This window comes from Leptosomus discolor, chromosome 16 (genome assembly GCF_034619465.1).
Source record: "Leptosomus discolor isolate bLepDis1 chromosome 16, bLepDis1.hap2, whole genome shotgun sequence".
Classification (NCBI taxonomy): domain Eukaryota; kingdom Metazoa; phylum Chordata; class Aves; order Leptosomiformes; family Leptosomidae; genus Leptosomus; species Leptosomus discolor.
In genome coordinates, this window is record NC_141406.1 from 9,620,046 (window position 1) to 9,634,095 (window position 14,050).

Below are 14,050 nucleotides of genomic sequence, written 5' to 3' on the forward strand. Positions count from 1 at the left end.
GTCAGCACACGAAATCTTCAGTCTAGCCCTCCTCCTCTTGCCCGTGCCAGGAGCGTCGGCCTGCTGCTTCTCGTGCCTCTGGAGAATCAGCTGGCGCAGCTGCCCGTGGTCCAGCGGCACTTCCACTGCCCAAGAAAATGGCCAGCCGTCACGCACCCCGTCACAGGCCTGACATCCGTGGTGGGGCGGGGGAGGCTGGTTGGGGTTGGCTGGGAAGGACAGGGGTCAGCGGGGGATTGGGCGGGGCAGCCAGGGGGGAACGGGGCATTGGGCGTTGGCTGCGTGGCCACAGCCCCTCCCTCCCACCTCCCCCACTCACAGGCGCCGATGGCGTCGGCGGTGCCGTTCGGGGCGGGGGCTGTCGGGCAGAGCTGGGCGCGATCCATCCCCCAGAGGAGCTCGGTGCCGCCCAGCAGCGGGTGGGCGAAGGGCTGGGCCAGGTGGGAGCCCTCAGCCGATGTGTAGCGCAGGATGGACTCCTGCAGCAGGAGCTCGCGGGTCCTCTTCTCCAGGAGACCTGGGTGGGAGGGAGCACTGTCACGCAGGGCCCCTGCCCCAATCCGCCCCCGCCCGTCTGCTGAGCAGGGGCTCATCCTCTGGCTTCCCCAAGGCGGTGCCGTCCGGCAGCCTGTCTCCCCAGGGGCAAGGGCCCGAGGCCGGCTCCCGCACCCAGAGCCGAGAGGAGGGCTTGGGGCTCCACTGGCATCTTTCTAGAGCCGGCTTGGCTCCCGAGTTGACTGGCAATTTGGCACCCCAGAATTCGCATTAGGGACACCCATGCGTGACGGGGCAGAGGAAAAAACAAGAGCTCAATTAAAACACAGTGCAAGCGGGTGGTGGACACGCAGGGTCCAGGCCATGTGGCAGGGGAAGACGGGCAGCCCCGACCCACCCAGAATCTGCGCCAGGTTGTCTCCAAGCGGCCACGTTATCTTCGTAGCATCACAGCTGGTTTCTTTGAGCAGGGCCTCCACGCCAGATCTGAGCTGGCCCAGCAACTTGCTGCTCTCCTTGTATTTCTTTTCATACATGTTGGCTTCCTTGGTGGTTTCCATTATTTTTGCCTATCAACAAAGGTTTTGACAGGTGTCACCCCAGCCCCCTGCTCTTCCCCCACACCCCAGTGCTGGCCACTTCCAGGCTGGGCACTGGAGACATCCCACCCCATGCTCCCGTCCCTGCAGGGGAAAGGCTCTGCGTAGGGGAGCCCAAGCTCCCCGTGCCGCGCACGAGGCCGCAGGCGCTGGAGAGCCAGGGCTGGCAGGAGCCCTGCAGGCACCCTCTCACCATGCACTGGGAGACAGGGCTGCCAAAGCCAATGCAGGGCCCTTTTCTGCCCACGCCTCTCCAGCCCTTGACCAGAGCAGCGTTCATAGGACCAGACTCCCTGGCACACGTGGCAGGGCCGCGCTGCCCTTGCAGAGGGAAGGCCCGGCTGCCATACCTCCACTTCCTCCAGGCTCTCTTCCGCAGGCTCCTTGTCCACGATGAGGGCTGCAATCCTGCTCTGTGTAAACACAAGCACGAGAGAGGGGTATGGGCTGAGTGCCCACCAGATGTGCCTGACAGAGGCTGGGGACCATCCCTCTGCCCTGGCAGCAGGGACGTCCCACTTGACCCCCCCCCGGGGACCACTGTCACCAGGCCAGGGGGGCAGCTGATGACCTCACAACGGGCAGCCTTTCTCCCTCCAGCCAGCCCCACACATGGCCGAGGCACCTCTTGCCTTTCCTGGATCCTGCAGTCATTTTGCTGGGTACACGGTGGCAGTATTGAGACCTTTTCAGATCCGAGAACGCCGCCTTCTGGCTCTGGGAGTTCTCTTTTAGCTGCCCCTTTGCCTTCCCCTAATCCCGCCCCTGTGGCAGGCTCTGAGCTGGGCTCTTGTGTGATTCCGGACACGTGGGAGAGGAAAAGCCCCAGCCCAGCAGCACCAGCTGAGAAAGGGGAGACGTGAAGGGCCTGGAACAGACCTGCTGGTCGTTGATCCTCTGCTGCATCTTCGCCATCTCCTTGTTGACCTCGATGGCGTAGCTGAAGCAGGAGAACTCCTTCTGATTCTCTGCGACAAAGCTGTCTATCAGCCGGTCGATGTCGCCGTTCTCCGCCTGCTCCAGCAGCTGCTGGTAAACTGGCATCAGGCTCTCGAAGCTCTCTGCTTCTGCTTGCCTCTGCCTGATGCGCTTGGCTGCCTTCAAGGCTGAGGGAGAGAGGGAGCGTCTGGGCTGCGCGTGTCCCCACGGCTGCCCTTGGCAGAGCCTTCCTTCACTCAGAAATTAAGCAAGGAGCTCACAGCCTGCATGGGAATGGGGCAAACACAGTGGCATCCCTCCCCAGCAGGATCAAAGGGGCCACGGCTGCACATGGAGGCGGGTCCCTGCTTCCCCATCCCTCCCTCTCCCCCAAGGGCACCCCAAGACGCAGGGGTTCAGGTGGCCTCCCTTGCTTATCCCTGTTTGTCTGTTTATTCTGTAGGGCAAAGGGTGGCTGAAGGAGCCTGCAGGCAGAGGAGACGTCCTGCCTTTGGGGTGCAGCGCTATAAGCCACCCCTTGCCAACCCTGCGCAGCCCTGGTTTGGGGTCCCCGTTGCACGGCATTTCTCTCATTTGCTACCTTTGTTCTTTTGGGCCTTTTCCTTCAACTCCGAGAGATCTCGCAGTTTGGTGTCCATGAAAGTTTTCATTTCGATCTGCGCCGTGCCAAGGACACGCTTCTGCCTTTCATGCAGGGCAGCGTCTTTCCTCTGCTTTTCAGTCTCCTCTCTAGTTCTGTTCAGAGTCTCCATCCTGCACGCAGAAAGCAGCAGGTTACACCACGCGTAGTTAGAACGATTTCTCTTCCTGGCCGTCTCCGTGCCTGACCCAGCCAAGCCCCCGTGATGCTGTGCACATTGCCCAGCTCTCATCGCGATGCGGCTGTGTCAGCCCAAGGCCAGCAGCAAGCTGACAGAGCTCTTGGTGGGGTTTTGTACTTGGACACAGCACCCAGCTCCGGCAGCCCGGCTCACTTGGACCAGAGCTGGCTGGCCTCTGCTCTGCATCTGCTGCGTCCCCCTCTGTGGGCTCAGGTGGGACTCAGCGGACAGAGACTGCTCCGCGAGGCAGCTCACCCCATCCCGAGAAACCTCTGGGGCGGGTGGAGTAAATCACCCTGGAGGTACCGGTCTCCCTGCACTGACCAGGCACCCAGCCCTCGGCACCCAGCCCTCGGCACCCAGCCCTCGGCACCCAGCTCTAGACAAGAGCGGAGAATCCTCTCTCTCAAGTTGCCAGCGGTCTCTCTTGTCATCGCTACTCGACGCCGCCATTGCCCACCGGTGCCAAGTTTACCGCAGAGCGTTCGCAAGGCCACGTACCACTCCTCGTAGGCTTCTGTGGATTGCTGAAGAGCGCTGTTCATCCTCCTGCGTTGCTTCTCCAGCTTCCTGTGGAGCTTAAAGAAGATGTTGTTCAAAGCAGCTTTCTGTATTTGGAGGCTTTCAATCTCTTCATGCAGCTGCTTGTTTCTGCTCACAGCGGTGTGGAAACGGACAGTGACCTGGGGAGAGAGAAGCAAGGGGTCTGAAGCTGCTGCGGGACTGGGGGGCTCAGGTCTCTGCAGAAAGACCTCGACCAGGGCTGAGACAAACACGGGCCAAGGGATGTGAAGCTGGCCCTGCAGTATCCTCCTCCCTAAGGCTGGAGAGGCAACAGTAGGCCAGGCCGAGACCCGGAGCTGGCATTGTCCAAGGCAAGGTGGCCTCAGGCAGCTCGGCCGTGTCACTAAACAGGCGCAGGCCTTCAGGCTTCTTGGCAAGGCACAAGTGCTGCATTTGGGTCGCCAAGCTCGAAGGAGCCTTGGAGGGGTTCTGGGAGCAACCAGGCCAGGGGAACAAGCCAGGGCCTTTACGCAGCTTGTGGCAACCAAACGCATTTGCACCGTTACCCTTTGTCCTGACCAAAAGGCATGTTGCACACAGGCCCCAGTGCAGCCCCGCACACGGCCGCCAAAGGCCTGCCAAAGGTTTGCTTACGTTGTATAGAGACGTCTCCAGCGTCTCGGCCTGCTTTGGCAGCCGCTCGCTCCTCTTCACGTCCTTCACCTTTGCTGCTCTCCGCTTTTGACTCGCAATCTCTTGTTCCAGCTCTAATATCTGCGCACACAGAGGAAAAAAACCAAAGAAAGTATAATCTCCAGCCCTACGTTCTGGACTCTTGTCAGGCTGTCCTCAGGAGAAGTGAAGAGACATCTCTCGGGTGTCGCTGCTCCTCGATTTGCCACATCTCAGGCAGCACAGCTAAATGTTGCATTTTCAGAAGAACGACAAAAGTCAAGGGAAAAGCAGTGGGATGTTGCGTGACCCCAGGCAGGTGTGTGCCATCCAAGAGGAGCTGCAGAGAGCTGTGGGACAGCAAGGCTGAGAGTTGCGCCGTACTTTTCTGGCCAGCGATGCTGACTTGAATGGGAGCCTGGCTCTGTCCCTTTGTCAGTGGCACGTGTCTTTTGCCAGGAGGCAGCATTCTGTTCCGAGGCCTGAAGGAGATGCATTCTGCATCGAGGGGTTTCAGCCACGGGTCTCCCTCTGTGACTCTGCTCTGCTCTACCGTGCTCGGCCAGGGAATGGTTCAGATGCGTTACCTGCTTCTCCAGGGCAGCTAAGAGGGCTTTTCTCTCTCCAATCAGAGAGTCGTGCTTGGATTTGGACTGCAAAAGGCGGTGGAGCTCCGTACGATTCCTCTCATCCAGCATCACGTTCCTCCGGGACGTGATCTGGCTCAGCGTTGATAACACCTCCTTCTGTTCTTGAGCCAGCGACTCTATTTCTTGCCTGTAAAAACAAAACAACAAATAACATGGAGCACATCCCACCTGCAACGCCGGAGCAGGTCCTTGCCCCTCCCCACCTCAGCACCAGGGTCCCCACATCTCTGCCTGGAGGAACTTTCCGGGCACAACGCAGCCGAGCCAAGCTGCACTTACTCCTGGGCCTGCAGCTGACGCCTCGTCTTGGCACCATAGGACCTGTTCTTCTCCCCAGCTCTCCGAAACTGCACCTGCAGTCTCCTGAACTCGCCTTCAGCCAGCTTGTCCTGCTCCTTCTCCGGGAAGGCTGAAAGCTTCTGCCTCAAAGAGAGCGCGCCCTGCTGACACAGAGAGGGAGAGCTCAGTCACTTGAGCAAACCCCACCAGCAGTGGTAGACAGCGGAGCTGGGCACGGGGCAGTGGGTTAATGGCATCGCCACCTCCAGCTCTTCGTCACCACCTTCAGCTCTTCACTGGCACCGAAGATATTCAGTACCCTCCCAAACACTGAGCCACACAAACCAACTCCATGAGCGCTTCTGATCCACTTCAGAGCAAAGGCGGCCAGGCGCTGTGCTCTTGGGTAACCCCCCGCCATGCTAGCACCACTTTCCAGGGCAAGGAGGCGTCAAGACCAGCCAACACCAGGGCAGCTGAGCCGCAGCTAGCACCTCGCATCCAGAACAGGGTGCAGACCTCCAGCAGCGCGGAGGGCAGGTGACGGCACGTTGTCACCACTTTTATCACCCAGCGTGACTGCCGGGACCACGTCAGTCAGAATCAAACCCGCCCCTACTGGGGACATGACATGAAGGAACCCCGCTGACTTTGCCCAGGAGCGGAGCAGGAGCGCTCGCATCCCCAGCTGTGCGAAGGTGACTTGTAGCTGAGAAGTCACTGCCTTACAGGTGAGCACTGCAGCTCTGGCAGTTGCATCCACCACTACCCCCCTGACCTCAGCTGACCCCTGTTGCCCAACCCTGCCTCCCCCAACACCCAGGTCTCACGCCACGGCCTCATCCCCGGCACAGGAGGGCAGGCAGAACGAGCCCCGCCGCAACCCAACGCCTTGCTGGCAAAAGAGAGCCTGGCTCCCCACCGCCTGTCCGGCTCACCCCACCGCGCCACTGATTTCTGCAGGTGAGATCCCCACGGCAGATCCCCCAGAGCGCCTGTCCAGAAATTCAGCTTGGGATCGTGCTTCAGTTTTTACCTTTGAGTCGCTCATTGCTTCCAGCTGTCTCCACCGGTCGCTCTGCAGACAGTTCGGGAAGGGGACGAGGAAGCCTCCGCAGGGCCAGGCCTGCTTTCCAAGGAGAGAAATGAAACCCGGCTAAGGGGGCGGTTGTGGCCCCCGCTTGTCCCTCAGCGCCCGCTCGAGCGTTTGGCACATGAGGAAACCATCACAGGTGGCTGCGCGGTGAATAAAAACAGAGCATTTGTAGTGATGGCATCGCAAAACACGCTCCTCTTGCCGAGTTCAGAAGCAGGGGCAGAACAGATGGCTTGAGCTGTTCCACCCCGTTCGCTACCTGGGTTTTCGTAGAAAGGTCCCCCCGTGCCGACGGCCAGAGCCCCTGCGGAGCACGAGTCGGGGATGTTGCCTGGATTCAGCCCCGGTCTCGCTGCAGCCAGGGAGGGCACTGGGGCCGACCCCGCAGCCCTCACCCCCAAAGAGGGTCGTGTCCCCCCCCAGGCCCGCTGCAGCCCCCTGGTCTTCCCCGTCCCCCCCGACGCTGCTCACCCCACCGCAGGGTGCTGCGGTTCCGCTCCAGCCAGGGGTCGGGACCACGGCGGCAGTGGGGTTTTGCCGAAGATCAGCCCCTATTTCCAGTGGCAAGCGCAGGAGAGGCGAGAGCCCGGCAGGGAGCTGCTGTCCGGTCGCTGTCCTGTCCTGCACTGCCCCGGGCTCTGTGGAACACGCACTGACCCTGATGTCACCACTGTGTCGTCACAATGGGGTGGGGGCGGGTTGTCCGTGGGGACCGTTGCCAAGGAGGATCTAGCGACTACAGGGTGGCCAGGGTGGACTAAAAGGGGACTCTCTTCATCCAAGCAATGCTCAACTGGCTGATGGAGGGGGCCAGTCTGATCCTGCCCCCCGAGACCCTGCATCCCTGCAGATCCCTCTGCAACAAAAGGAAATCCTGAAAAACAACCAAGCGACCCCTTCATCTCAAATGTCGTTCTTCTTCTTCCTGCTGGTAACATTAGCAAAAAAACCCAACCAACCCAGAACGCAATAGTTTGAACCCATCCTGGTGCTCAGCAAAGTATGAATTTAACAAGTTTATCCTTCACACGCGCGGCTGATGGACCAGGATGGGTTGGGGATATTTCTCCCAAATCCTGCCAAAACAAATCCCACATGGAACTAAAGAGTTAACCCACGGCAGGGAGGATGTTTGTCTCCTTATGGGATTTAGTAGCCCCTTCACCTCCCCAGGTTGGTAGAGCAGGTAGGTGTTTGAGATGTCAAGCCAGCCATCAGGAAGTGGCTGTTTGTGCTCGGCTGATGTTTGAGAGTCAGCGAAACCACCTGAAAGAGGAGGCAGCCACCTCGCAATCTGACGATGCATCCTCGACTAGCCGGTGGACTGGCACAAATGATCCATAAAGCAGGGCAGGAGATTGAGATTAGACATTAGGAAGAAGTTCTTCACTACAAGGGCGGTGAGGCACCGGCACAGGTTGCCCAGGGAAGCTGTGGCTGCCCCCTCCCTGGCAGTGCTCAAGGCCAGGCTGGATGGGGCTGGGAGCGACCTGGTCTGGTGGAATGTGGGAGGATATTTATGAAATAAGGGACATGTGAACAATCCAGCCTTTCCAGAGAACCTGAGCTGGGACGTACCGGAACTGCTGAAAGCATGAACAACTTGCGGTGCAGGGGGCATGAACATCTTACAGGTGCAGGAGAAGAGACAGCCGCCATTAATGACGCAGTTTTAATTTCTCGAAGAAGATGGGTGTGAACATTTGTGAACGTGACTTGAACGTGACTCGCAATGTGGCCAATCAGGTAGGACTATGGGCTGTTATTTGCGATGAAGCCAATCAGTATTTATTGGGTGTGGTCGAGGGTTATAAATTGCACTGGAAACACGGAAATAAAGGTTCACTTGTTAGATCACATTGATCGTGTCAGTGTCCTCACGCAGCTCCCGCAGGTGGAAGGTGTCCCTACCCATGGCAGGGGGTTGGAACGAGATGGTCGTCGCCGAGGGGAGCTGCCCGCAGCCGGCCGAGCCCGCACCGGAGCGGCAGATGTCAGCGCACAGCGGCTTTTCCTGAGGGAAGGAGATGCCAGGGCCGCGGAGCGGCTCGCCTGGAGCCGGCAGCTCTCGTGGGAGACGCGGGCGAGACCTGGCCGTTGCCAGAACATCGCCGCCCTCCCTGACGCCTGGAAAAAGCGGCCTGGGGAGCGCTGCGACCAGAGTGTGCCGCGGCAGCCCCAGCAGCTGGTGGTGTGGGCAGCTGTGGTGGCAACCCGGGCAAGACCTGTTGGATGCAATGTGGCGAGCCAGGCAGAGGTCGCAGGTAAACCTGCAGGTGTCCAGGTCACAGGCTGCAGGGAATGCCACAGCCTCTCGCTGGCGGCGGGGGGCAGCCACGAGTACGGCCGGGTGCGGTGGGAGCGGGTAGACGATCTGCTCGGCCGAGTGGCCCAGCTGCACGACGAGGCTGCGAGGTTACAAGTGAAATGAAAAGGCTTCGGAGCATTAGGGAGGCTGAAGTGGAGACAGGCCGGTGGAACCAGGCTCTGCCCTCCCTACAACAGAAAGGGGGGCACCCACCAGAGCGCACCCAGGAAACAGGGGCCCCTGTATCCTGCCCCTGTCAGGGGGAAGACAGAAGCCTAAATGAAAGAAGTGAGCGGAGGCAAGTTGCCTGCAAGCGCCCTCCTTGCCTGCCTCACCTCCCCGGGTGCCTCTGAGAAAGAGATATGAGGCCCTGCTGGAAGACGGCCAGTCCAATGAGGGGGTGAATGCTCGAGAGCCTATGCCGGAGGTCTCACCACAGTCAGACAGGCCTTCCAGCCGTATAGCAACCTCCTCCACAAGGAAGAAGAGAAGAGTTCGAGTTGTTGGAGACTCACTCCTAAAGGGAACAGAGGGCCCAGTATGTGGGTTCGGCCCTCACCATAGGGAAGTCTGTAGTCTTCCTGGAGCCCGAATTAGGGATATCGCTAGGAAACTCCCCAACCTCGTGCGGTCATCAGACTACAACCCGCTACTGATCTTCCAGGCAGGAGGGGAGGAAGCTGCATCCCGTAGCCCGAGGGGAATGAAGAGAGACTTCGGGGCCTTGGGACAATTATTGAAAGAGTCTGGCACGCAAGTTAATTTCTCTTCCCTCCTTCCAGTTGCGGGTGATGACACGGGAAGCAATAGCAGGATCCACGCTGTAAATACCTGGCTCCAGGACTGGGGCTACAGGCCGGGCTCTTGTGTGTTCTTTGATAATGGCTGGTTTTAGAAAACACCAGACCTGATGCTAATACGTGGGAAGGGCTTATCTTGTAGAGGGAAAAGGGTTCTAGGGCAACAATTAGCAGGGCTCGTAGCTAGAGCTTTAAAGTAGATTCGAAGGGGGATGGGGTTGTAGCTGGGTTTGCACCGGTGGGGCACTGTTCTAGTATTAGTGAGGACTGGAAGGCCTGCCATCCCCCTCGGGTGCAGTCGGCGTGCTCAGCTCGCTCCCTGAGATGCCTGTATGCCAGTGCACGCTGCACGGGGAATAAACAGGAGGAGTCAGGAATCCGTGTCCGGTCAAGGGGTTACGATCTGGTGACAATTACAGAGACATGGTGGGACTGCTCACGTGACTGGAATGCGGTCATGGATGGCCGCGTCCTTTTCGGGAAAGACAGGCCAACAAGGCGAGGAGGTGGAGGTGGCGTTGCTCTTTCCATGAGGGAGCAGCTAAAACGTAGGGAGTTCTGTCCAGGGGTGGATGAGGAGCGGGTTGAGAGTTTGTGGGTGAGAATCAAGGGGCAGGCTAGCATGGGAGATACTGCCGTGGGTGTCTAGTACCGGCCACCCGATCAGGATGAGGAAGTTGATGAGGCCTTCTACAGGCAGCGGACAGCAGCCTGGCATTCACAGGCCCTGGTACTCGTGGGGGATTTTAATTACCCAGATATTTGCTGGGAGACCTACACAGCTAGCCATTCACAGTCCAGGAGGTTCCTCCAGTGCATCGATGAGAACTTCTTGATGCAAATGGTGGATGAGCCAACTAGGAGAGGAGCACTGCTAGAGCAGATCTTATAACAATCTTATCTCACTAGCAAGCAGGGTCTGGTTGAAGCGGTGAAGGTTGAGGGCAGCCCTTGGCTGCAGCCATCATGAGATGGCGGAGTTCAGGATCTTGTGCGGTAGGAAGAGAACACCAAGCAAGATCACAACCTTGGCCTTCAGCAGGGCCAACTTTGGCCTTTTCAAGCAATTGCTAGGGGAAATCCCATGGGGCAGGGTACTAGAAGGTAAAGGGGCCCAAGAGAGTCGGTTTCTATTCAAGGACCACTTTTTCCAGGCTCCAGATCGGAGCATGCCAGTGGGTAGGAAATCAAGAAAGGGAGGCAGGAGACCCACGTGGTTGAACAGGAAACTGATGGGCAAACTCAAGTGGAAGAAGAGAGTCTATAGATCTTGGAAGCAGGGGATGGCCACTTGGGAGGACTATAAGACTGTTGTCAGAGGATGTAGGGAGGCAACTAGGAAAGCTAAGGCCTCCTTGGAGTTAAGCCTTGCAAGGGAGGTCAAGGACAGCAGAAAGGGCTTCTTCAAATACATTGCAGACAAAACTAATGCTAGAGGCAATGTAGGCCCACTGCTGAATGAGGCGGGTGCCCTGGTGACAGAGGATACAGGGAAGGTGGAGCTACTGAACGCCTTCTTTGCCTCTGTCTATGCTGCTGGAGACTGTCCTCAGGAGCTCCAGAGCCCTGAGGCCCCAGAGGAAGTCAGGATAAAGGAGGAGATTGCCTTGATTGATGAGGACTGGGTTAGGGATCAATTAAGCAAGCTGGACATACACAAATGCATGGGCCCTGCTGGGATGCACACGCGGGTGCTGAGGGAGCTGGCACAAGTCATTGCTAGACCACTCTCCATTATCTTTGGTTAGTCGTGGGGAACAGGAGAGGTGCCTGAGGGCTGGAGGAAAGCAAATGTCAGTCCAGTCTTCAAAAAGGGCAAGAAGGAGGACCCAGGTAACTACAGACTGGTCAGCCTCACCTCCATCCCTGGAAAAGTGATGGAACAACTTACCCTCAGTGCTGCCTGTAGGCATATCAAGGATAAGAGAGTCGTTAGGAGCAGTCAACATGGCTTTACCAAAGGGAAGTCTGATAGCCTTTTATGAAGACATAACCAGGTGGATGGATAGATGATGGTAGTGCAGTGGATGTGGTTTATCTTGATTTCGGTAAAGCACTTGACACTGTCTCCCACAGCATCCTCGCAGCAGAACTGAGGAAGTGTGGTCTGGATGACCGGGTAGTGAGGTGGCTTGTTTAATTGGTTGAAGGAAAGAAGTCAGAGAGCTGTGGTGAATGGGACAGAGTCTAGTTGGAGGCCTGGATCTGGTGGAGTCCCTCAGGGGTGGGTGCTGGGACCAGGACTCTTCGATATATTCGTCAATGACCTGGATGAGGGAACAGAGCACCCTGTCAGGAGGTTTGCTGCTGACACCAAACTGGGAGGAGTGGCTGACACCCCAGGAGGCTGTGCTGCCGTTCAGAAAGACCTGGACAGGCTGGAGAGCTGGGCGGGGAGACATTTAATGAACTACAACAAGGGCAAGTGCAGGGTCTCGCAGCTGGGAAAGAACAACCCCATGTCCCAGTAGAGGTTGGGGACTGAGCTGGTGGAGAATAGCGTAGCGGAAAGGGGCCTGGGGGGCCTGGTGGGCAGCAGGATGACCATGAGCCAGCAATGTGTCCTGGTGGCCAAGAAGGCCAATGGCATCCCGGGGGGTATGAGAAGGGGTGCGGTCAGTAGGTCGAGAGAGGTTCTCCTCCCCCTTCTCCTCTGCCCCGCTGAGAGCCCATCTGGAATAGCGTGTCCAGTTCTGGGCCCCTCAGTTCCAGAAGGACAGGGAACTGCTGGAAAGAGTCCAGCGCAGAGCCACAAAGGTGATGAAGGGGGTGGAACGTCTCCCTTCTGATGAAAGGCTGAGGGAGCTGGGTCTCTTGAGCTTGGAGAAGAGGAGACTGAGGGGTGACCTCATGGATGTTCATAAATACGTAAAGGGCGAGTGTCAGGAGGGTGGAGCCGGGCTCTTCTCGGTGACGTCCAATGACAGGACAAGGGGCAACAAGTGCAAGCTGGAGCACAGAAGATTCCACGTGAACATAAGGGAAAAACTTTTTAATTGTGAGGATGACAGAGCCCTGGAACAGGCTGCCCAGAGAGGTGGTGGAGTCTCCTTCTCTGGAGACGTTCAAAAGTTGCCCGGGCGCGTTCCTGTGTGACCTACTCTAGGTGGTCCTGCTCTGGCAGGGGGCTTGAACTGGATGATCTTTCGAGGTCCCTTGCAACCCCTGACATTCTGTGATCTCTTCTCTCGAAGGTCCCCTGCCAGGAGCACTGGCCCGCTCAGATTTGAAGCTGTCAGCACACGAAATCTTCAGTCTAGCCCTCCTCCTCTTGCCCGTGCCAGGAGCGTCGGCCTGCTGCTTCTCGTGCCTCTGGAGAATCAGCTGGCGCAGCTGCCCGTGGTCCAGCGGCACTTCCACTGCCCAAGAAAATGGCCAGCCGTCACGCACCCCGTCACAGGCCTGACATCCGTGGTGGGGCGGGGGAGGCTGGTTGGGGTTGGCTGGGAAGGACAGGGGTCAGCGGGGGATTGGGCGGGGCAGCCAGGGGGGAACGGGGCATTGGGCGTTGGCTGCGTGGCCACAGCCCCTCCCTCCCACCTCCCCCACTCACAGGCGCCGATGGCGTCGGCGGTGCCGTTCGGGGCGGGGGCCGTCGGGCAGAGCTGGGCGCGATCCATCCCCCAGAGGAGCTCGGTGCCGCCCAGCAGCGGGTGGGCGAAGGGCTGGGCCAGGTGGGAGCCCTCAGCCGATGTGTAGCGCAGGATGGACTCCTGCAGCAGGAGCTCGCGGGTCCTCTTCTCCAGGAGACCTGGGTGGGAGGGAGCACTGTCACGCAGGGCCCCTGCCCCAATCCGCCCCCGCCCGTCTGCTGAGCAGGGGCTCATCCTCTGGCTTCCCCAAGGCGGTGCCGTCCGGCAGCCTGTCTCCCCAGGGGCAAGGGCCCGAGGCCGGCTCCCGCACCCAGAGCCGAGAGGAGGGCTTGGGGCTCCACTGGCATCTTTCTAGAGCCGGCTTGGCTCCCGAGTTGACTGGCAATTTGGCACCCCAGAATTCGCATTAGGGACACCCATGCGTGACGGGGCAGAGGAAAAAACAAGAGCTCAATTAAAACACAGTGCAAGCGGGTGGTGGACACGCAGGGTCCAGGCCATGTGGCAGGGGAAGACGGGCAGCCCCGACCCACCCAGAATCTGCGCCAGGTTGTCTCCAAGCGGCCACGTTATCTTCGTAGCATCACAGCTGGTTTCTTTGAGCAGGGCCTCCACGCCAGATCTGAGCTGGCCCAGCAACTTGCTGCTCTCCTTGTATTTCTTTTCATACATGTTGGCTTCCTTGGTGGTTTCCATTATTTTTGCCTATCAACAAAGGTTTTGACAGGTGTCACCCCAGCCCCCTGCTCTTCCCCCACACCCCAGTGCTGGCCACTTCCAGGCTGGGCACTGGAGACATCCCACCCCATGCTCCCGTCCCTGCAGGGGAAAGGCTCTGCGTAGGGGAGCCCAAGCTCCCCGTGCCGCGCACGAGGCCGCAGGCGCTGGAGAGCCAGGGCTGGCAGGAGCCCTGCAGGCACCCTCTCACCATGCACTGGGAGACAGGGCTGCCAAAGCCAATGCAGGGCCCTTTTCTGCCCACGCCTGTCCAGCCCTTGACCAGAGCAGCGTTCATAGGACCAGACTCCCTGGCACACGTGGCAGGGCCGCGCTGCCCTTGCAGAGGGAAGGCCCGGCCGCCATACCTCCACTTCCTCCAGGCTCTCTTCCGCAGGCTCCTTGTCCACGATGAGGGCTGCAATCCTGCTCTGTGTAAACACAAGCACGAGAGAGGGGTATGGGCTGAGTGCCCACCAGATGTGCCTGACAGAGGCTGGGGACCATCCCTCTGCCCTGGCAGCAGGGACGTCCCACTTGACCCCCCCCCGGGGACCACTGTCACCAGGCCAGGGGG

The 14,050-nt window shown here is 59.0% G+C and overlaps 1 protein-coding gene across 1 annotated transcript; it reads right to left on the bottom strand.

The window, feature by feature from the left end:
* Window positions 1-1,847: 1,847 nt before the first annotated feature.
* On the bottom strand, window positions 1,848-5,380 carry LOC147414322 (uncharacterized). Its single transcript, XM_086473999.1, has 7 exons — window positions 5,243-5,380; window positions 4,960-5,147; window positions 4,618-4,807; window positions 3,590-4,132; window positions 3,356-3,537; window positions 2,614-2,786; window positions 1,848-2,200 (listed from the first exon to the last, which is right to left on the bottom strand). The coding sequence occupies exons 1-7, from the start codon at window positions 5,378-5,380 to the stop codon at window positions 1,848-1,850; spliced, it is 1,767 nt and encodes a 588-aa protein (XP_086330125.1).
* Window positions 5,381-14,050: the final 8,670 nt, after the last annotated feature.

Coding starts and splice junctions, on each gene's coding strand:
- LOC147414322 (XM_086473999.1), bottom strand. CDS start 5,380: ATGGCGGGGGGTTACCCAAGAGCACAGCGCCTGGCCGCCTTTGCTCTG. Junction 4,133..4,617: donor TAGCTGCCCTGGAGAAGCAG/GTAACGCATCTG, acceptor CTGTGTGCGCAG/ATATTAGAGCTGGAACAAGA. Junction 2,787..3,355: donor ACAGAAGCCTACGAGGAGTG/GTACGTGGCCTT, acceptor TTCTGCGTGCAG/GATGGAGACTCTGAACAGAA.